The sequence below is a fragment of the Lineus longissimus genome, chromosome 19 (genome assembly GCF_910592395.1).
Source record: "Lineus longissimus chromosome 19, tnLinLong1.2, whole genome shotgun sequence".
Taxonomy (NCBI): domain Eukaryota; kingdom Metazoa; phylum Nemertea; class Pilidiophora; order Heteronemertea; family Lineidae; genus Lineus; species Lineus longissimus.
The window spans coordinates 343,986-367,222 of record NC_088326.1 but is presented as its reverse complement, the minus strand read 5'-3'; the positions used below and the strand labels follow the sequence as shown (position 1 = coordinate 367,222).

General features: G+C 44.5%; 2 protein-coding genes across 7 annotated transcripts in view; one reads left to right on the top strand and one right to left on the bottom strand.

Moving 5' to 3' along the window:
- The first annotated feature begins 2,271 nt into the window (after window positions 1–2,271).
- Window positions 2,272–4,772, top strand: LOC135503179 (complement receptor type 2-like). The gene is made up of 6 exons (XM_064796614.1): window positions 2,272–2,584; window positions 2,756–2,953; window positions 3,220–3,343; window positions 3,670–3,837; window positions 3,976–4,155; window positions 4,532–4,772. Exons 2-6 carry the CDS (start codon window positions 2,774–2,776, stop codon window positions 4,606–4,608), a joined length of 729 nt encoding a protein of 242 aa, XP_064652684.1. The 5' UTR covers window positions 2,272–2,584; window positions 2,756–2,773; the 3' UTR covers window positions 4,609–4,772.
- Window positions 4,773–5,068: 296 nt separating this feature from the next.
- The window catches only part of LOC135503344 (major antigen-like), a 33,056-nt gene continuing 14,887 nt past the window's right edge, over window positions 5,069–23,237 (bottom strand). For 3 of the 6 annotated variants that reach the window (XM_064796890.1, XM_064796889.1, XM_064796891.1), the window contains 23 exons: window positions 21,598–21,735; window positions 21,195–21,329; window positions 19,883–20,864; window positions 19,513–19,726; window positions 18,999–19,143; window positions 18,563–18,709; window positions 18,100–18,225; window positions 17,640–17,819; window positions 17,357–17,470; window positions 16,960–17,209; window positions 16,346–16,861; window positions 16,044–16,246; window positions 15,516–15,887; window positions 15,011–15,178; window positions 14,529–14,813; window positions 14,087–14,266; window positions 13,655–13,858; window positions 12,723–12,746; window positions 12,036–12,127; window positions 11,005–11,034; window positions 9,008–10,409; window positions 7,986–8,217; window positions 5,069–7,623 (listed from right to left, as the gene is read on the bottom strand). In XM_064796890.1, coding sequence (XP_064652960.1) covers window positions 8,020–8,217; window positions 9,008–10,409; window positions 11,005–11,034; window positions 12,036–12,127; window positions 12,723–12,746; window positions 13,655–13,858; window positions 14,087–14,266; window positions 14,529–14,813; window positions 15,011–15,178; window positions 15,516–15,887; window positions 16,044–16,246; window positions 16,346–16,861; window positions 16,960–17,209; window positions 17,357–17,470; window positions 17,640–17,819; window positions 18,100–18,225; window positions 18,563–18,709; window positions 18,999–19,143; window positions 19,513–19,726; window positions 19,883–20,864; window positions 21,195–21,329; window positions 21,598–21,735 — 6,105 coding nt within the window. In that variant the 3' untranslated portion in view covers window positions 5,069–7,623; window positions 7,986–8,019. Of the gene's footprint in view, window positions 7,624–7,985; window positions 8,218–8,608; window positions 8,630–9,007; window positions 10,410–11,004; window positions 11,035–12,035; window positions 12,128–12,722; window positions 12,747–13,654; window positions 13,859–14,086; window positions 14,267–14,528; window positions 14,814–15,010; window positions 15,179–15,515; window positions 15,888–16,043; window positions 16,247–16,345; window positions 16,862–16,959; window positions 17,210–17,356; window positions 17,471–17,639; window positions 17,820–18,099; window positions 18,226–18,562; window positions 18,710–18,998; window positions 19,144–19,512; window positions 19,727–19,882; window positions 20,865–21,194; window positions 21,330–21,597; window positions 21,736–23,237 lie in introns of all 6 variants that reach the window. The other 3 variants (XM_064796894.1, XM_064796893.1, XM_064796892.1) reach the window with 3 other exon arrangements.

The window sequence follows — 23,237 nt, the reverse complement described above, 5'->3', positions numbered from 1 at the left end:
TCAGGGTTGTCCCTACGACCAACGTTCCCTCGTTGTCACGTCCAGCACTGCCTCCCGGATTCTGTCGTGATTGCAACGCCTCAATCTCCATCTCCCGGTCCAACATCATCCCGAACAACTTGCCTCTTGCCTTCACGTCGAATGACATCATATTTCTCGCCTTCTCCGTTGACTCCGCCATCAGGAACAGGTAGCACTTCCGCAGCTTGTCGTTTTTCCGTTCCTGATGTTGCAGCTTCCGTTCCAGTGCCTCAATTTCGATCGCCCTGACTTCAATCTCTTTTTTAGTGGCCGTCAACTCTTCCAACGTCTTTTCGTATTCCGTTGTCTGCTCTCTGTGCCGAGAAGCCATCGATTCGTAGGCGCTTACAGCCGCGAACAGCTTTCCTTCTAAACTCTCTTTCTCGCCCTGGACTTTCTTCCCATTATCGTTTAGTTTCTTGATTACAAACTGTAGTTTCTCTGACTCCAATGAGTGAGTTTTCTTTGTGTGTTCGAGTTCCATCAGGTGCAGTTCTTTGATCTGTAATCAGAAAAATCACCATCAATTCACGGTAAACTGAGGCTTACATACTTTGACAGCAATCGACTACAACTCTGTACTGAAATGATTAAGCCCAATGATGTCGTCGGTATTCATGACAGACACACGTAGCCATTGGTGGAGAGTCGTGGTCAAGGTCCTTGTGGTGACTCTCTGTCAAACTCGACGTCATGACCAACACAAACACATTGTCATCCGGGACACTCACCCCCGTCCGATGCTCCTCCGACGCGCGCAACTCCCGTTTCAAATCAACGATCTTTCTAAAAGCCTTGGTAAAACAATCGCTCAGCGCACCCAACTCCGTCTTCATCCCGGCCATGTCCTCCTTCGAACTCCGAGCACTCGCCTCACTCTGCTCAACCTCGCGTTCCATCCCAGTGTTTTTCTCTTCCAACCTTTGCACCTCGAATGACATGAATATCACATTATTCAACGCATCATCGCGTTTCACCTTCAGTCTTTCAGACTCCTTTTTCAGTGCTTGAACTTCGTCTCTCAAACTGTTCTGCTCGACATCGTTTCCCGCCTTCAAATCTTCACACCTATTTTTCAAGGCTTGGATCACATCTTCGAGGTTTTTGATCTTCTCCGCAACTGCCGCGTCCGGGCCCGTTTGGGTCAATACCGCGTGGCAGTCTGGTTCTTGCGATTGGGTTGTCACTGTTGCGTATTCTGCTTGTTGTGTTTGGGTAGATTCTGGTCTCCTTTCTAATTGTTCCGTTTGGGTTTCTGTAGTAGGAGCGGTTTCTTTGGTGTTCTGATGCCGGTGGAAAACCTTAGGGAGGCAGGAAGTAGTTGAATCTTCCCCTACGAATGGAAGTCGAAGTTGTGTAAAGCGTTATTCTTCAAGACTCTTGAGACTCGGCGCGGACAAGAACACATTTTGTGTCAATTCGGAGCAACATATGACATCACCTTGTATTCAAACTTTGAAGTCTTACTTACGGTTTGTCAAAGTTGATGTATACTGACGAGCTTCGCACTTTATTGATATTATACTAAAATTATAATGTTTTAATGGTGGTGCTAGCATGCTAGCTTGCCTAGACATTTAAATAGTTATCGAAATAATCAATACATGATAACTGTGAATACTCTTTTTTCATGAGACACGAACCTACCCATTTTGCTGAAAATTATAACCTCAACCTCAACAACATTTCATCATGACTCCGGACGCGGTCTCATGGCAACGACGTCACATGCACGCAAATAATCATCGGTGCGTGCGTCACAATGACGGCATCGGCTGCGTGTGATCTCACGGTGACGTCATCGATGGCGATTTTTGAATGGGATTTGAGGCCTTTTCTGCTTGCTGAGTGGTCGAAGGAAGCTTAAACTCCCCCTAGAGAGTCAGTTTGGAACTATAAAGCCAATCAGTTATCCTCTTGAGATAAAGTAGTCGTAAAGATGGCAACCAAATAATAGTTCTAAAGTTCACGAAATTTGAGAGTTTACAGATAAGTTTCAAATTGAGACGAGTCAAAACAGCAGCAGTGTTGTACAAAGCAAGACTGATTCTATGATATTTTGTGATCAAAATATCCATTCTGTCCTCTTAGCACTGAATAATTGTATTCCCCCTATAGCAAGGCCAAAACCAGATGCTCCAGGACGGTTGTTTACAAATTTATGCAAATGCTATTTAAAATAAATTAATATCAAAGCGCCATGTGCTCAATACAAGTATGACTGTACTCATGTCTATTTCGTGTCGTTAGCATAATATGTACACACAGAGCTTGGCACTGAATTCCTCCATGTGCATTGGTTCACCAATTAGGCCTTTGATTATTGTGTTAGGAATTAACTGTTAAATGACTTTAAATTGGATTAACTGACAGATATGCAGATGTCACAGGGCTTTTCAATACTGGCGAATAAATTTCGTTGACGAGACATCCAGGGTTTTGAGCTTTGCTCACGAGCTGCGGGCTGCCTCGTGCCTCTATCCTTTCTCACATATTTATCAGCGATCCTTCGTGAATACATAAACGAGCCGGATATCTTCAGCATTTTCCTTTCTACTGTTAGGTAGGTCTTCTTCTTCTTTGGGGTAAACTTTCACATTGTTCGTTTTCAAGAATGTGGCAGTGTGACGCAAATCTGCTTCTGTTCCCGATAGCTTTAAAAAAAGATTTTGGCTTAGATACGGAGTTGATTAATAGAAAATGTTTATAATTTTTATCTGTATCGCCGTTTCAGTGGACGTATTGGATCAAAATGGCAGTGGGACCAGTCGTTCTCCTGGTCCTCCTTCCCGTGTTGGCCCAAGCATGCGTGCAGGAGCAGATCACGGTCACCAAGAATATGAGCTTCATTGGGTTGATAGGAGACAAGTTATGCAGCACGCCGGATTATTGTGTGGACAAACAGACCCAGGAGAAAAAAGGATGCCTCAAGGTAAAAAGTCCCATATGATATACGTTCCTTTGAACCAGCCATTCGACTGGCCTAATACCATCAGACCCCACGCGGTGGCGCTAAATCAGCCGTTTTATCGTGGCGCCATCTTCGATGTAAACAAACAAACTTGGCTCACTGTTGAATTATCGTCTGAGTTCACTGTTTCATTCATAAAACATACGAATTTTATCGTCATCATGCACTGGCAGGATTTCATATTTATTGTCCTTTTTGGTTAAGGTGTCAGTGTACGCTATTTTCAGTTGAGGTGCCATTACACTGAGGAAAAGAAGAACCCGGACCACGCTACCTGCAAGTGCGAGTGCATTTGCATCAAGGCCTGTCCGAAGGCGGGCGAAGTGTGCAACTCTAGGACACAGACATGTGGTAAGGAAGTCAGCTTTTAGTCTAACAGGTCAATGATCACCGCAAGAGGACATCGTCCCTCGATTTAAGGACGACCAAAGACGTTTTTAGTTGCAGACCCAGGCTTGAGACTGGTGGGTTGGGCCTGTTGAAAGTATCGAAACCATATATACTCGTAAGAAATAAGTTTAGGGGGCACCCTGGATTGTGGCTTAAATCTAAGATGGCTGCCTACTCCGAAATGGTTGCCAAATAGCATGAAATTCCATTGGTTTCCTTGGCTGCCTTTCCTGACCCTCGAATAGTTTGTTATAAACATTGATTTGTAGCTTTATTATTTTTTTCAGAACCCTTTTGCCCAACCGAAACAATTCCGAACGGCGGCATCGGAAACAAGACCCATTTCTCTGGCGACATCGCGAACGTCACGTGTCATGATAACTACACTTTAGTAGGCGAGGAAGAGGTACAATGTCTGCCGAATAAAACGTGGAGCCAACCACCCCTCTGCACGAGTAAGTTGACTGAAATGTAATTGTATTTTCTTGCATGCACATTCAAATTTTGTCGGTGCGTCGTTAGGATATTAACATTACAAGTATTTCTATCATAGCCGTCATCACCATCCATTCATCTTGGTCTCTTCATTTCAGAAATCTGTCCCGATCCTCCAAGGATTGAACATGGGTTATTGATAACCGAAAACAAGACGGAATACCTCCCCAATGACGTCATGAAGTATAAGTGTGACGTAAACTTTACCTTTGTTGGTGGTCATGACTCGATCACGTGCCTGAAAGATGGAACCTGGGGAAGTGGTATCACGTGCAAAGGTTCGTATCTGTAGTGTCACGGATGTATAGCACAGGATTTGAACATGGCTTCCAGTTATTATTAAGAGGCAGACCAAGCGGACAACGTGTACACATCGGTGATAGTATGAAATCCCGTAGAAGTTTTATACGGCGCTCTGTACTGTCCAATTGTACTGTCTCATAGCCCCCTAACACGAACGCGAACGCCTATCCCATTGTTGGTCGTCGAACAATTGAATAGACGCTCGAGTTGTCGTTTCGGAGGATTTGCGAAAACTCCCTTATAAAGCGGGCAACATCGGGCGTTTCGTAGACAAATGGTGTGTGGATATGTTGGATATATATTGCCTCTGGTCTCTCTCAGTATAAATATTCAGTGATTATTTCATTTCAGAAAATGGATCCGCGGCACTTGTTGCAGGGATGTTGGCCATGGCGCTGTGTTTTCTCTTCACGATGTTTTTCATGTAATAAACGAGCTGCGATTTTCATCCGCGAGGAGGCGCTCCAAGCTTTGGACTCGTACACGACATCTTCGTCGATGTTGTTGCCGAATGTGTAAACGGCATTTTGGGGACATCGGAATACATTGAATCTCAGGTGACACAGAAAGCTAATAAATTACTCGTCAGTGACTGATGTTGTTGTTGTTTTCATGTTTGTCATTAAGTACACAAAGTATACGGGGTGGGTCTATGGTAGTCGAGTGGCTTATCGCCCCTTTTCTAAAGCAAACTTGACCGGGAGAAGCCAAAAAATAAAGACCAGCGATTGGTTCATTGCAATATGAGCATGCCGATGATGCACATTTCGATACTTTTGATTTGACAATACCACCGGCACCGGAACTGCAGCCTAATGACTTCCGCTTTCGAAAATTCCTGAATGATGATGAGAGTTGGACATCCGAGGAAGGCGAACAACAAATCGGTTTGTTCATATACATGATATTTATTGTATATTTCATTCTGATTTTGAATTTACACTAGAAAAACTATTTCCAAACACCTGTCAATTAGCTGCAAGCACATGCGCAGTGGTCATTCCGGTTTACTTCAATTATCATTCGAGCTTGTATAGAATTGCCATTGTGGCGGTCACGTGTAATAACTTTGCGATATAGTCCAACACATGATATAGTAGTCTACATACTGCTAACGGTATCGTTGGGCGTAACATCTTTGAAAGGGACATGGACATTTTCGTGTGCACAAATTTTACAAAATGTCCGTACGCGTCTGATAAATCAGACGTTATTGCCTAATTTTTGACAGTCATCGCGATCATAACATAGTCATACCATATCTTTGCCTATTACCACGTAAACAACCGAATAAAAATCAACCACGCATGCAATATGACTGTACAACTTTATCTACATTTACTACAAAGCGTCGTAAATTAACAAATGTGTACATTCTTCCTTCGAGATATTTTCATTCGAAGACGCCAAAACTATTTGCTGTCTACTACTTTTAACAGAGCCGAGGCTCAGGAAACGGCGTCAACATCGTCGATACTGTCAGGCTTGCAGCCGGATGCCGACACTTACTGCCCCTCGCGGGAAGCGTTCGAACCAATGAAGTAAATTTGCATTACTCATGCCTTGCTCAAGACTGCTGCCTGGTCGATGTTGGAGCCGCCTACTGAGGCACGCTTTTAGCCTAAGAGTGAGAAAACTGTGCAGATTACTCCAACACCTCCAAAACTCGGGACACATTTGTCTTGTATTGTTCCTGCACGTGTTTCTTTCCGAAGCCCCCTCCGAAAACTCAACCTCATCCAGAAATTCAAGAAACACCCCTCGTCAGCAGACGAGGTTCCACATTTGTCCGTTTGCTGTTGCCACGAAATCCCTTGCCCTTGACTTTCATTGCATCCGTTTCTGTTGCCATCGTTACGATAGGGTAGTAGTCGTGATGACTGTAGTGCGTGAGGTAAATGCGCTCATAGTTTCCACTCAGCAAATGCAAGAATGGCAAAGGGTCAGATGCGATGAAAATGGTCCTAGAAAGGACTTCGCTGAACCTTAGAAACGGGCGACAACTTCATCAGTTTTGAATTTCTAGGACAATAAAATGTATGTCATGCCTTAGGAGAGATATCGTGGGTGATATGATTTGGAGATTATTACACCGGTTTGATGAAACACAAAAGAAAACTCGAAAATCATAGTTTTCTGCTGATGAGCTGTTAATCAGCCATCTTTCAAAATGGCCGAAAAACGAACCTCGTTCCATTCGGTTCTGTTTGCTTCTTTTGTTACAAGGAAGCGGACAGGAAAACCGCATGGTGTGAGGTTTAGAAGCAAAATGTCATGATTTTATAGGCGGTTTGTTACGAAACAAACATGACTTTGAAAAAGTCGAAATGAAAATGAAACGAAACTCGAAGACAATTAACGAATTTATGAAGTTCCCAATGTGTGACGGGATCTGAAAGGTATACCTTAGGTAATCAAGCCCTAGGTTCGAATTCAGTGCTGCTTACGAATATACGGCTAGACTCCAGGGGCGGCCAGGGGGCGATTTCTGCTCCCTCGGCATGACATACGTATTCTCGTCCGTTCTAATTTGTGCAAAAACAATCAAGTGTCAAAAAGACAAAAACAGATTCAAAATATAAGATACGAGAAAAAGGAACTTGATAGCTAAACGAGGAAGAAAATAACATCATAAATAACGAAAAATTAACAAATATCCAGCAAGTCTTGAATTTTGCTGGACTCTTGTCTGTACAACAAAATAATAACGCAACCAGAAGGAGCTCTCTACAATATGATGATACACCCGTCTGGATTACTTCTGGTTGCGACAATGGAAAACTTAACCATCGTAAACAAATCATACGAAACGTATTATTAAATAATGCACCAATCAACGTCAAGTAACTATTCTCATCATCACGCCCACAAACCATCTTTCGCTATAGTCCTCTGCATTTGATGTTCGAATTTCTAAATGTTTCGAGATCGTATTTTATGATTTGATTCGAGGTTACAGATAGTTGTGGCCAATAGAACACTGCTAGTACTACCATGTACAAACAATGTCATTGCAAGAGCCACTGAGCAACGTCAAGCGAGACAGTAACATGGACGGGGCAAAATCTCAAAATCAAGATGGCGGTGATTGAGGTTCTCTGTATAGAGAAAGGAAGGCGGCCTTAACAAGCCCCTGTCCCAGTCAGAAAGGAAGATATGCGTTTTATATGAAATATGAAAGAGTAGGAAGTCAGCATTGAGTTCCGGCATGGAGCCAGTGAAACTGCATGACCAGTAGGGAAGCCGCATGTCCAGTAAATAGACAGTTGGGAAGTCGTATCGCGTAGAAGATGTCGTATTGCACCAGGAAATGGAATGCATCGTCCGTCTGCCGAGCCCGGTTCCACATTCTATGTTGACCCACAACAGTAGTGACGCCTAGCGGCGCGTCTAGAACTGTATCCTCCTCATCTTTGGAATTTTGATCTTGCCAGCGCAATGCCCTGAAAATAAGACTTTTGAAATAAGTACAGACGATAAAAGATCATGATGCCTCACATAACAACGTACAATCAATTTTGATGGCAATCGGCTTGAATCATGTTGATATCAAAATCACTGACATTTTTCTTGAATTCACGTTGCATCAGCTGCAGGAATACACTACACTCGACAGCAGTGCTTCTACGTCAGTATCCAAAGTCACGTGACAAAGCTAGCAGTGCGCATGACCACGCCATCTTCTTCCATGGTGTTTTCAATGTCACAAAACAGGTAGACATCGGAAGACTTTCCAGAAAATCAAAAGGACTGGTTTTCATGCGATTATAGGATATTTCGCCTGAAATGTACAACTTGCGCGTACCTACGCATCAGCCATGCACTAGCTACCCATCCCATCACGTGACACCAGTTTCACTAAACTGCCAAACATTATACGTCGAAAACTGTTCTTCTCGTATTACGATCAGAGTTTCGTCCGGTTGCCAGTTTCGTAACGGTGGCGACCGCCAGGGGGCCTGGGCATTGATGCCAAGGTTACAGATTGTTTCATGCAGCGCATGGGATACGGCAGGATTTTCGGACATGTCAGTTTGCTGAAAGAGAGTATCAAGTCAGGCAGTTAGTGAACGAAACACTCGAAGCAACCTAACTGGAGATTTAGCTTGCATATAGGGGGCGTTGGTCAGTTGATTGGTATATATGTGGAAAAACAACATGCAGCAAACTGCAAACACACAACAAATCAGCAGAAAACGGGCAAAAATTTGAAGTCAAATTGACATACTGATTGTGCAATCTACATGATCAATGCAAAATGCATTATGATTAGTTTCTGCCGAAGCCGAAGCCGAAACAACAAACCGTACTCCATCAACACTCAAAAAGCGAAACACGGGTAAGCTTGGGGTCCAATGGCTGCTCAAAGAAAGGCATGTCTTTCGACGTTCCGGTATTTTTGAACAGCCAACGGCAGCAAACCCTTACCTAGTGTCACTATCTTTCCATCTTAAGAAAATACAACAAAAATCACGATTTACACACTACCAGTATTTTTTTCTCAAGAGCTTAAGAAGAACTTGCTCATTCGCGTCTGTAAATTAAGGTTCATGATTGTCTTTCGAGAAGAGCAAGAACGGTGCCTTTACAATGTTAGAAACGGGCGCATTTTCAATGAACAGAAATTCGTCGTCACGAATGGTTCGGGCCATATCCACTTGCTTGGCAGTCTACGAGACTCCGCTATACAGACGAAAGAATATTAAAAAGATTGTTAAAAATCATAAGACGTCAATCATAGATGGTGAGATTTCTAATCTACGGGTCATGCCTCGACCATTTGGTCAATAAATATACGGATTCGTTGAGAAAACGATCATAACTCACCGATTTCTCCTGATTTCCATTAGCTTGCTGGCTCTTCCCGGAACCGGAACTAGACGCTTCGGCGGAACCAGAACTAACTTTACTTCCGCTATCTGGAATGCTCCACTTCCTGGCACTGGTGCTCGGCGCCGGATCTTTCGGCGGCTCCAACTCCGTACTCTTAGTCCTTTGTAAAAACCACTTCGTTTTATCGCGAACAGAACCGAATAAAATCGGCTTGCTAGGCTTCGTAAACAACGTTTTCGTCTTCCCTTTCGCATCTTTTGTTTCGTCTTCTGTCTTCCCTTTCGTTTCTACTTTCTTCTTCTCGTCCTGTTTTCCCTTTCCCTTTCCTTTCGAATCTTTACTTTTCTCCTCAACTTTTTTGGAATCGGCACTCTTACTCAAATCCTTATCGCTCTTAGATTTCTCTGCCCGTTTCGTTTTCGGTGATTTCGGAGTCCTAGAAAATCTCGCCCTGAATGATCCTTTTGAAACTAAACTTTTGTCTTTGTCCTTTTCTTTAGATTTATCCTCGGGCTTCTTCTCAGGTTCTTTCGCTTCAGATCTTTCCTTTGATTCCACACGATGTTCTTTATTCACAGATTCTGGCTGCAATACTTCATGTTTCTTCCGCTCAGGCCACGACATGAACCCAGAGTCCCGCTTGGACTCGTGGGCGACTTCCTGAATCGGCTCCGGGGCGCCATTACTCTGGAAGAACCTTTTCCTGGCGTTATCAACAGCGAGCCTTTCGGTACTAACTGACCGTCCCCGCATGGCACTATCACTGGACACACCGGAGTCCTGCCTGTCCAAACTCATCCCACTCCCTTGGGAATAATTCTGCCTGTAGTCCGTAGAATCTGTAGACCCCGCCCGGGATAACTCCGGCGTCCGCCATATTTGATTTTGATCCCCCGGTGTGTCCAGGGAGTAACATTTTTTTAACGCAGGACGGCTTCTGTGGGAACCAAACGCGGGTAGAAGGACAGGTTTAGGGACTCCAGAGAGTGAACTCTCGAATGACCCAACCCGGCGGTTATACCCAACAGGGATTGTCCCGACGTCTGACTCAATACTACTAGTCCGACTATGTGTAGGCGTGATGATAAAACTCGGCGGGGGCTCGGGATAGTTCGTGATTTTCCGGACGGGGGAACTTGAAACTCCGCGCCGCCCTGACCTCTCCGGAGTAGCTGACCTTGACCCGTGCGCACTCTGTGTTCCGCTGAGGTACATGTGCGCAAAGGGCCTTGCGGCGGGCTGCGTGAGGCCGTAGTATGGGGGGCCTGTGAGGTCGTACTCAAAACTACCAGACGACCCAGTGATTTTGAGGGAGGTGGTCTCAAACGAGGGGTTCCTGTGTAGGGGGAAACCGGCAACTATTCCAAACGAATCCGTGCTGTCTGTGGATGGTGCTCTGCAAAGAAGCAACAGATGAATCAACTCACATATCAACAACGAAGTTTTTCGTCAATATGACTTAGAATGGATGAAGAATAGATCTAATGAATTCATTAATATGACATGCTTCATGCACCAGTCTGTGAACAGTGTAGAAATGTTAAGATTCACTATCTATTCATAGTGAATGGATGACGCTAGTCTTTAGAAGGAAAGTGAAAAATCTAATTGATTAGGAAGTCTCATGAACATGTGCTTTGTGAAGAAAAGAGAACGATTCGTGCGTTCCTACCTACAAAATAGCCTAAATGTCAAACCAGCAATGGCGCCATAAAACGACTATGACCTTGACCCTACACTATTTCAAGGTCACGGACTTGACCTTACACAAGTTTAAGGTCACTTCCCACAAATTAAAAGCTTTTCCAATCTGAATTGAGCATCCCGCATCAAATTTTACAAGTTTGCCATAATTAGGGCAAAATATCTTCTGAACATCATACGTAATTTTATGGCTTTGTTTCGATATCCTTGAACGTCTAAAATCGTTTAATGTGCGCATGCGTGGTTTGACATCATATAATACAAATCTCCATCAAAAAAAAACTTACAGTTTCGGTTTTACTGATGGCACAAGGCGTCTGAAATGGCGGTTTAATTCATACAAATGAAAGGGGTAGATGCAGAAAAGCGGTACCATAGCCACCAGAATCGCTCCCGTAACGACCGGTGCCAACCAGGGCAGTTTCATTAGCAATCAATGGGATGTTAACTTAGCAAGCCTGTGTATTTCTGTGCTTCCCATAGCAATCAAGAGTTACCTTTAGCTAGGTGCTTGCAAATGGTAGATGAGCGTCAGAGGGAGTTTGGGCAGAAAAAGCGATCATCAAACTATTTGGGGTCAAACTCAAGTGAAAGCGAACTTATTGAAGCAGTCAGACGGGGCAAATGAACGATGAACTTATAAATATTCATGAATTACCGGTACAGAGATTGAATACTAAAGCTGTAATAGATATAACACTTCGTGAATTTCCGTAACGATTCGGGTGAGTTCTTGAATACGCCTGGTCGGCATATAGTATCAGGTAGCTACCATGTAACCGTTTCACCAGCAGATTCAAAATAAGACGACTTTGGAATGCTGCAGATTTATTCTGTCATATGATTGCTACACATAATCACCAGCCAATCAAATCTAGGGCATGCCGAACTGCATTCTCGTTTTGAAGCACACGACGCAATGTACAATGCATTCAAAAGCGTGACAAGATGGCTTGATGGAGAACTATTTCTTGATCATCTAAAATCCTTTCTTTCTACTGAAGCATTGGATACTCTATGATGACACTGTTACAAAATGCCAAATACAACATTCTGAGTGTGTCTCTGTGGTGACACAGCAGTACAAGGCATTATCATATAAATGCTCAATATCAAGTGTCTTTTCAATGTATAGCAAGCTACAAAACCTCACAAACCCATGCAATGTTTTCACACCCATGCCAGAGGTTGGTAATATTTCGCATTTTTAGATGACCACCTCAACCACCCAGCCCACAGTCACCCCAACCTAGATACGCAACTGCGGCTCGGCTACCGATGCTAGTTTTAAAAAGATGGCGGTTTTTAGTGACATTACCTTCTCAAAGGTGGCGGTTCTATCGGCGTCTTCTGTATTTTTTCGTGATATGTTGTGATCCCTTCGGAGAGCTGGAGAAGCTGAGAGAGTGCCTACAATAAAATCATCGCAGAATGAAAGTTACTGTCAGAATAAACACTGTCGATCCTTTCCACCAGTCTCATTTAGGTTCGTTGTCTGGGGCAACTCGCATGCGCAGTTTAAACAATACTTCCAACCAGCGCAGTGAGCTACTGCGCATCCCCATGTGTGCGCGATCATACCCAAGCAACGATCCTGGTGAAAAGGATCATTAATCGCAAATAGGCTACATTGTTATTTTAAACCAGAGTCATATCGAGTTTGTGATAGAGTTTTAAATTCCTGTGAGTTAAAGTTGATATTGGCATGTAACTCTTTGCTTTGCTTCATATCTTAGTCGTTTCTACAAACCTCGTGTAAGTTTTTAACCCTTTCGCGCGATAGCGTATTGCAATGACGTACATCATCAACTGACACTACCAAGGTAAAACAGCCAAGATGGGGTTAGGTTAGATTGGTGAAGTCAACTGAACGAGCGCTGGTTCAATCAGCGCTGCTCGGTCTCTCATTATACAGCTGAGCGGAAACATTGATTGAGATCTCTTACATGATTTCGAATATGAGCGTTTAAAACAAACACACGATAACAACATGAAGACAACTCACCTTAACCACTTGGGAAAGGAATCGCTGTGACAACATATAGAGAGGTAAAAATTAACAACATTGAAAGAATAAACACGAGAACATTTCTAAGAAAGTAAAATACTCTTTGAAGATATGATATCGTTCCATCACATATGACATGTTTGATAAGACTACAGTTTTGCAGAGGTTTGAAACTTCAAAGGTACTCTTGAAGTAACCATGGAGAATGGATATCCAAGGAAGTTTTGGAAAATTTTAAGTGATAACACAGGTCGGATGAAATGTAAGGAAAGGTGGCATAATTTACCCTTCTAGCCAATGTACTGCCCCCTGTTTTCTACAGTGTATGGACTATAATAAATCTGTTCCGAGGATATAATTGTACCAAGTTATAAGGTAATATCAGTCTATCCTCAAAGAGTACATTAAAAAATTTACGACACAGATGTGTGCAAGCCAAACATTGAATTATATTTTTCATACTTGGTCGTTCTGAAAAAAGAGTTTAACGCAGCAACATTAGACGTTTTGTTTATAAGGTATGCAACTTCTACGAACGATTTAATAAAAGCTCGTACATGAAATCAAGGATTGAAAAATATGTCCATATACAACAACAGCACCATGGCATAGTGGGGAAGACGGCAAGGATCAAGTAGCGAGGGTTCCGAGTTCGAACCCGCTCGGGGAATATTTTTATTTTTTTTATACGAGAGCGTCTCTGTGACCTGTCTCGTCAATGAACTTGTTGTTTGTGCAGTTAAGTGAGACCAGCATGTTTCAAGTGCAGTTGGTCGTTTGGTGGTCGGGCGTTTGTGTTTTCTAACTTGGCCGTTAGGGTTTTTATGCTGCACGTCAGCTTTAAGGGGAGTTCAAGGTTGGATTTAGTCTTTATCACCATCACTACGCCTCATCTCTGTAAAAGTTGGAGCCATTTTACACAATCTCACCTCATCCAGCGTCTTCTTCAACTGGAAGCTCTCCTTCTCAGGATCTCGCGGTTTCTCGCGTGATATGGCCTTGCCCTTCATAATGCTTCGAATCTCCTCTTTCTTTTCATCATAAATCTTTTCTGTTTCCACCGATTCTTTCACTTTCTCTTCCTCCTTTTGCATCTCTTCAACAACCGGAGCCAAATCTCGGACTTTCTTGATCTGAAATGTAACGCGATTCTCTAAATCGAGGAAGGGGTGACTGTAGGCATTCTGAAACCCTGCTCGTCGCCGTGTGGGACCAGTTTTCTGGGCATAGCAACCTCCCCTCACAGTGGCGGTAGGGGAATCTTGACCACCATGGATTGTAGACCATCCCTCACATCAAGGCTTAGCTTTGACTGTTGCACTCTCTGTCAGTAGTTAACGTGTAAAAAATCGAATACCAACCTCACATACAACCTCGTCCAACTTCGCTCTCTCCGTAACCAACTGCTCTTTAGTTTGTTCCATGTATGCTAGGAGCGTATTCTTCTCGTGTCGCCATCCCTCCTGGTCGATGCGGTACTTCCGCTCCAGCTCCAGGTACTTGGCATTGAGAAAGGCGAACTGCCGAGCACGGGTTTCAAGCTAAGGAAAATAAATGAAGTTGCAAGTCCATATTATGTGTGGTAAAACTTGAAAATCTCTATGAAGCGGAGCAGAGCATCATTCACTTCAGAAACTAGTGATCAAGGACGGTAGCCAATCACCTCTTCACTCTGATCTCGAGATTCCCCCTCTCTGACTCCCACTGCCCAGCTGCCTTTGCGAATGCGTCACAATAGGACCGAGTTTCTGATTTGCCACCAATCTCTACTACGAAAAGCCTCTCCACCATGTCAACACTCACCTCTGTCACTCTGATCTCAAGGTCTTCCCTCTCTGACTCCCAATCCAACTGCCTCTGCGAATGTTTCATGATGAGATCCCGCTTCTCATTGGACCGCTTCGTCTCCGAGATCCGTAACTGTTCTTGGAGGTTGTTGGCTAGTTCCTGAGCTTCCGATAAAAGACGTTTGTGCTCGGCTCTTTCCTTTTCCATCTGGAGTTCTTGGCGTGTGTGTTTCTGGAGCTTTTGTTTGAGTTCTTTGAACTTGTTTGGCTGTTCCTTGGGTATCTTCATGAGTTCTTCAAGCTGGAAGAAAGGAAGGAGAAACACAACGCTTCATTTGCCGGCGATTTCCATGCTTTCAAGTGAGTCTGGCCAGCAACCTGCATGTAGGTGATCTCTTCTTCCACATACAATTTGTTACACACAAGTAATGACTTGAGACTACACGAGATAACAGATTACTTCCTAGAATGTTATTCAGACTCTAGCAGGAGACCAACCTGGTTGATTTTAGCTTGCAGCTCCAGCTTCTCATTTTCCCACTTGTTTTTATCAGCAGTATAGTTGTTCCTGAGATCATTATATCGCCCTTCTGCCTCCGTGATAGAGCACTTCAGCTCCTCGATCTGCTTGAGGTGGCCCTGTATGTCCTTCCGTCGGTGGTCGACCTGGAAAGGTATATGGAAAAGCCGTCTTTATGCAGTTTATAGACACCCTCGCCTGTCAAAAGGGAGACCTTCTTCTTAAGTATTGTTCCTTCTATATCAGTTTGTGTCGTGTTCCGACACGGATCTGTGCTTCAAATTCGTCAGTGATGCCAAACTTGTATCACCATCAGCCGCATTACTTTGAAGTGAGCAAAACCCAGTTGTTGATATGAGCAGCACGTAGACTAGCAGAGCGTAGCAAGATCAGAGGTATAACTACCCAGCCCAGTATCGATAGGACGATAGTTTAGTTTTTAGCTCCTCGGGAAAGAAATGTCCGGTTCATGACGAGAATTACCTGTTTCAACTTCCGAAGCAAGTCACTTTTCTCAAGCTCCCAGTCCTCACAGTCGTCGTTATACTTCTTCCGAACAATCAACAGACTCGTTTCTAATTCATCAATTAACGAATGCTTCAATTGGTCTGATGATGTCAGTTGATTGACATATGACTGTAGCCGATTGATTTCTGTCTGCAGTGAGTTTATTCTACTGTTGTGATTGGCCCGCATGGCCGTAGCCTCGATTTCGTAGAGTTTCTCGTCTCGCGAGAGCCGTTTCTCGAGACTTTCCCTCTCGACTTTTGCATTTTGTTCCATTTTGCTGATTTGGTTGCTAAGGTGATCTTCTCGGTCGTTGGCGTCTGTCAGTGCAAGCTTGGTGTCTTCAAGCTGAAATGGTAATCATCAACATTTATTTGTACATATGTATGGTTTGAAACAGTACTACATGTATTTCGAATCGGAAGATATGAACTGATATGAGGCGTGGTTCAATTGAAGAATCACCCAAGTCTGGACCAAAATGAAATCAACATTTCGGCTAACCTTTGTATTCAGCATCCTAATTTCCATCTGTAGCCGGTCATTCAGATCTTTGGTTTCATGCAGAAGGTTCTCCTTCTCCTGCAATATGGTCTCCAGTTTATCCTTGTCCATCCCCCGGTGTGACGTCATCGCTTGGATCTCCATTTGCAGACGAGACTTCTCTTTGAGTAACTTTTCTTTCTCGTCGACGAGAGTTCGGACGGCTGGAAGAGAAATGGAACGAAATGACGAACAAATGAAGAAGACGAAGAAAAGAAGCTATCAAACGATGCGCAGAAAAGTAGGATAGAGAAGATGGCTACCTTTAGAATCACCAAAAGTTCTCGAAATCTCATGAATTCTCAGCTTATCTCGCAGCTGCTGGGCTTCCATTTGTATCCTCTTCATCTCTCTTTCCTGCGCGCCACGCTGATCCCTCATAGCTTTAGACTCTGACACAGCACGATCACGTTCAGCGGTCAATACATCCACTTTATGCTCAAGGTCAATTTGTTGTTGTTTTAGATCATCCCCAAAGGTCACGCGCCGCTTTTCAATCACACGCGTCTGCAGCCGTTTTATATCCTGTTCCTTTTCGTTAATTTTTTCATTCATGGATTTCAAGCTCTGTTCTTTGTCGGATAATTCCTTCTCCTTGTTTTGAAGTTTGAGATTAAGTGTGTGGAGTATGTCGTCCTTTTCGCGCAGACGATCGTCCCTTTGCCGCATCAGGTCGCCATATTGTCTGATTCTGTCCTCCTGTTGCTTGATGGAGGAATCTCGTTGCGAGACCTGATCTCGTAGCTTCTGCATCTCATTCTCGCGTTGTTTCGTCGAGCCTGAAATATGGATGACATTGGAATTAGTTTTCTTCATAATGCAATTCCCTTGATCAGCGTCATTCGAACCAAGGTGGTAAACTTTGTTTATGACATACCTTCATACTTCCTAATAATGTCTTCCTTCTGCCTCAACAGCTGGTCCTTCTGGGTAATGGTCTCATCCTTGGCAGAGATGGTCGAGTCTTTCTGTCTTATTATCAGTTCTTTCTGCTCAAGGAGTTCAACCTTCCGCCCAATGATGTCATCCTTCGTGAAAAGTTGGTCTTCCACTGATTTGACTTTCATTTCTAGCTCTGATTTCTGGCGCTGCCATCCGTAGTCTTTTGAGGAGACGGATTGGGCCGCCTTAAAAGGAACGTAGAGAAATATCGGAATTAGAAACTAGAGATGCTATTGGCTTGAAAAGTGTTCTTTGAAGTTTTAGTTGGCGAACATGTCATACACTTGGAACAGAAAAGCGTTATCTCGTTAGCTCTTTGAGAGATCACATACCTCGTGCAACTTTGTCTTGAGTTCGTCAGTCTGTTGTTTGTAATGCGCTGTCTCTTCTCGCCCGAGTTCGATCTGCCGCTGGAATTCCTCACGTGACTTCTCGTCTGCTTGCAGCTAAAACGGAAGTGACGACATAAAATTTAGGAGAGAGAAGTTGAAATGGGAAATACAGGTAGCATTTCGAACATTTCAGGTTCAGTGAAGACGGGATGTGTGCATGTTATCCAATGATCAGTTGGTTGCCAACTCTTGCCTGAACTCACGCATGCGCATGTCCACCTACCTCTCCGCGATGGCGCTCCATATTGGACTGCAGCTTCCGCAGCTCTCCATACAGATCCTCAGTCTTCTTCTTGTAGGTCTCGAGTCGTTTCAATAACTCTTCGCGTTCCTTCTTCTGCACAACATCTTCAGCCATTTTGACTTTGTCCAGCTCCTTTCGGCGATGGCGTTCGTATTCAAGCTGAAGTAACAAGGCCGAAGTTCAGCGATTCTCTGATTTTGAGTGGAACATAAAATATGTCATCGAATTTTGAGACTCTTCCCCCAAAGCCCAAGCAACCAAAGCACGGGATCAAAGCTGCCATGACTGGCAATATTTGGGTACAGTTATATGCCAAATGACTATGCCTATAGTCCATGTAACTGTGCCACGAACACATAGGTTTAGAATGCATCTCCTCTTTTAAGAGAGCAGATAAACTCATACTCTCCCCTCGTAAGTACTACTTTTTGACGGTTACCTCTTGCGTGACTGATTCAAAATCACCCCTGATTGACTCGTGGGTAAGTTGAACACGTGATAAGCGTTCGTTGAGGTGCTGAACCTGTTTGTTGGCATCTGTGAGCTGCCGTCTGCACGAGTTGAGCTGCAGAGGAAGAAAGGTCAAGGTCATGCGGGTCAAGGTCACAGAGAGGTCAAGGTCAACAAGATGGCGGGTAAAGAATGTGGCGAGGTGAAATGAAATATACGTATTTGGTGGGTGAAAGTAGGTAGATCTGACGAAATCGTAGACAAATCGTGGCATGGGAGGTGAGTATAGGTTCGGTGTTGCTGAATTAGGCGATTGTGGCGAACAGACCGACACAATTGACAAAACTGCTGTCACACTTGAGAATCACTACCCCAATATCTTTAAACCAGAATCGTTTGCACCCCAGTTATTTCTCCAAGGGACGGAATTTCCTGTCACCCTGCTTACTCACCTCCTTCTGGAGTACTTCCTTCTCCTTTGCAAGGTCATCTGTCGGGGTGCTGGTGGCGGCCGGTGAGACCGGAGGCGTGAGATCAGCCTTGCTTCTCTCTTCCTCTAGGAGCTTCTCAAGGTAGTTTATCCGCATCTTGAACTTGCGCTGAGGAGAAATGTGGTGCATAGTAAATATGGTCAACTATGAAAATATCAAAACATGAGATACCAAAGGTGCAAGCTGGTCAACAGGTGGTGATGATCGGCTACGCCCAGTTCCTCTTTTTTCCGTCCTCAGGTACGCTACCAGGGAACAACAAGTAACCTGAAGGTGCATCAGAAAAGTAGAGGAAGCTGTCGGAAGACGTCGGAAGGCTGTCGGCTCAGGGAACTGACTGTTGTCTAAAGTGGGGTAACTCTGTGTGGCAAATCTGTCTCAGGTATTCCCCACTCACCTGTATCTCAGCTTCCTCCCGACTTTTGGCGTCCATTTCTGCGTTGAATACGTCATCGCTCCCGACACTGACGTCACTGGGAATGCTGGGGCTACGATCGATGGTGCTTCTCCTTTCCGAGGCAAAGAAGCTGGTTACACTAGAGCTGGATATGAAGACAGTACACGGTTTGAATATCAAATTTAAACCAGCCGATATGGGTCTGTGTGTGACCATAGTTTAAGGAATGATTGTTCACAGAAGCGCGAAAGATGGCCATGGCTATGGTCATCCCAAAGGTCATATCCGCAGACTATTAGTAGTGCTGTTCAGCGCTTCCAACAGCAGACAGTGGGCGAGAACATGACCTTTGATAGAAGGAAACGTGTCAATCTGTCTTTCAGCGTTCCCAACTAATGGGGGAAACACTAAGAAACGGAAACACTAAAAAACGATATACAGATTCACATGTCAAAGCCAGAAGATGGCCGAGCACCGCAGCCACAACGAGGCTTCCTCGTGTTCCGATACTTACGAACTTTCCGCATCTGATGGTGTCCGCGCCGCTTCGAGAAGGTTGCTCAAGATGTCGTTTTTCTGGTCCAACATCATAATCTCTTCGAGAAGATTCTTCTCCTTCTTTTTAAACTTGAGTTCCAGGTCATCGCACTTTTCCTTGGCATCTTCAAGGTCACGCTCCATTCTGTTGTTAGCGTCGTCCTTGGCCTTGACGATCTGACGGAGCTCGCCTGGAATGGAAAGCTAACAGTTATCCAAATTGGCGTATTTGGGTTTATACCCCAAAACTGGCTTATGATCAGGTCTATGGACATCACATAGTGACCTTTTGGTGGTTTGCTGGAAGTAGACCTTGTACATTGTACTACGTTTGTGAGTATACCTACTAATTTCATCATCCAACTCCTCGATCTCGTCCTTCAGCTCATTCATATCAAGATTATGCAGATTCTTGGCCTTCTCTCGTCGTTTCCGAATCTTATCCAAAAATGTGCTATGCTCTTTCTCCGCCTCCGTGACGCGTTTACGCAGGAGAGCAATCTCTTCCTGCGCAGAACGCAACTTCTCTTTGGCCTGGGATTCCTCCGCTTTCCGATCTTCCAAAGGCACTGCTTCCGCCGAATCACCTCCGTTACTAGATCCCTGCGCGTTCTTCAGATTGTCCTTCAATCTCGCGTTTTCCATCTGCAGGTATTCCATCTTGTCTTTCAGGACGCAGTTCTCGACCCTGGGGTCATCCACCGTCATCAGAGGAACGCGCTTCTTAGCAATCAGCAGCAATTTGTTGTTATCCGATGTCAATTTCTCATTTTCGTCCTCCAACTGGCGGAGCTTTTCCTGAAGCACCGCCGCCTCCCTGGACACCAACTCCAATTGCCGCTTCAAGTCAACCGTGTCAGAGTCTAAAGACCGACTCTTCTTCAACTTTGCTTGTGGATTCTTCGTAGTCCGCGCCAACCGAGAAAGTCTATCAATCTCACGATCCTTTTCGATCAACTTCCACTTGAGCTGTTCAATCTCCTGGTTCAGGGCTGTTGTACGCCGTGCTAACGTATTCCCACCCTCACCCTGGAGCAGATCGAACACCTCCCGTTCCTTCTCAGTCAAACGCTGCTGCAAGATCGTCATCTCTTTCCCGAGAGATTCGTTCTGCTTTTCGACCTCCGCCATCTTGCGTCGCAAAACGTTCATTTCCTGTTCCGCTAGCTCCATTTGGATCTTTGGATCTATTTCCGCTTCAGAGTCGCTGGTTTCCGTTTCCGATGCGGGGGAATGTTTTGGTTTTCTGTTGGCAGACGACATCTTTCGTAATTGTAGGACGATACTTTCGTTCTCTTCCTCGAGCTCTTGTAGCTTTTTTCGGGTGACCTGGAAGAGAAATTCAAAGTGACACGTCAAGTTCATACTGATGTATACTTTCAGTCATCCAGGCGTTTATACAAAATAACACGGTGACGTTCAATCTGTTCCCTGGACTCACATTACTGCCAACAGTTTCACCATCGTCCACAGTGGCTTCTTCCAGACTGACGTGTTCACGTATGTTCTCGCAACTTATCACACACGTAGGACCTGGCGGTATGGACAATGCCAACTGTCTTCTCACAGCAGGTTGCGAGAGCAGACGTAAACAACATCAGTCCTGAAGAAGCATTGTGGACAGTGGTGAAACAAAAGGATATAAAACTGCCGCCTTACTTTGATTTCTTCTTCGGCGAATCTCAACTGGTCCTTCATATCCAACTCCCGTTCCTTGCTGTCGCTGAGATCGCGCATGAGCTGGGCTATGTCATGCTCCGTACTGCTCTGCCGGCTGCCCGACGTCAATGATGGCTGAAATGTCAGAGGTCAGAGGTCAGGAATATTCTGGGTCAGATCTATCGTCACAGGATGAATTGAAGCTAACATTCGCTCTTCTTGCTGTCTTTGAGGTCACGCACAAGCTGGGCGAAATCATGACCTTTGTACTCTCTGCCAGCGCCTGATCAAAACTGAACTGTGAACTGGGAGTAGTTTTACTGTCACATTCGCCCAGTTGCGCATCGACTCCCCAGCTGCTCGCCCCGGAATGTCACACAGAGAGATCGAACCCATTACTCACTGCTCTTGGGCGAAGACCTCCCGGTAGGTCTCCTAGTTCATCCGGTTGTGTGATGCTAATCGTTGGTCCCCCTGTTATGGTGATATCTGACCGTGCGTCGGCGTTTTGCTCGATCAGGTCGGCGCGGAGACGGTCCATCTGAAACGACAACAACTATGATAATCGGCCATTTTAAACATTTGCTGGCAATACAATTTTGGTATTACGAATGACTGTGGCCACTTAATTCTTACCAGACTGTACCTCAGACTTACTCAATTACTTTTTCCGTACATATGGTGAACACACATAGTCATATTATACAGTTTCTCATGATTCACTGTATCTACCTGCGCCAACTGCTCCCGTCACAATATTTATTTATTTCCAAAGTCAATATCATTAAGATATTCTTAGTTAGACTACTGTTTGTAACTATTGCTACCTGCATCTAATATCCCGGATGCACGTTTAATGACTGGGGATGAGTCTCGCTGGAAAATATTTTGATCTTGAACACCATTTTGTTTCAACGGTCAATCTATCTGAACTCGACATCTTTGAAGGCGTGAAGCGGTCAATGAACATCACGTGCCTTCCTCTATCAATCATTGGTTTCAACAGAGAATATGTAGAGATTTTGTGTTGTCAGCCTCTGCCTCCTGTTGTTGGGGATAGGTTCACTTTAATGTTCGCTTAATTTCCGGGTTCCGACCATGATCAGGATGGTTCCTTGGGGCGAGACAGTGCATAAGTGACTGAGGAAGAAGCTCACTTTGATCATACGGAGACAAGATCAGTCCCCAGTGAAAGTGAAGGTGCCATTGGAAGGCGTTTTATGTGATGTCGCTCTTTGTGTCTAATTAGGAATTGTGATGCCAAGCGAGTAGTGGATACACGGAAAGAAAACAATGGGCATTTGGGCCGCATTCTCATTTCTTTCAGCAAAGGCTGAACCCAGGGAGAAGAACTATTTTCTCCCTTCTGCTGCGGGAAGCGAGACTCTTAACTCAGCCGATTCTGCTTCAAGGTACTGGTTTGGCATGTTTGGAGAGGATTTATTCCCCATTTTGTAGTTAGATGCTGGAGCGGTAGGGTTAATGCCCCGTTCTTCAGGTCGCATTAGAATGGTAAACCGCCGAGCAAGTGCTTCTGCACCTCTACCTGATGTACTCCTGATATCCGTTGTAACAACAGTCAGACCGGTCATACACTGCTGGTTGTAACTATCTAGAACGTAGGCCTATTACCGCCACCTGTACCTCATGGCTTTGCCTTTATTTCTTCAAGTATTTATGAACTTGCCTGCGTTCGCAGTGCATGGTGTACTGTGTATGGTGTAAATGTTTCATCGGTATGAGCGTAGCCTCCGGAAGCAAGCGCCAGAAAGTACCCTCAACAGTCACTGATTTGAAGCGCAGATTAAGAAATGAGATATGCAATGCATAGAAGAGGCGTCAAGTAATAAACACTGCTGCCGGATGAGCAATCACCAGAAACCTGATCGTCAAGATCTGCAAAATGTTTCACTTGTTTTGCCCGGACTTGGTTTTTGCAGGTGGAAACATGTAAGGTCGGATTGCTGCTGCAGTAACCTTATGAGGCAGAGTAAAGGTGATTCTACGCTTCGTTGGATAGATTTATCACATATCATGGAATCC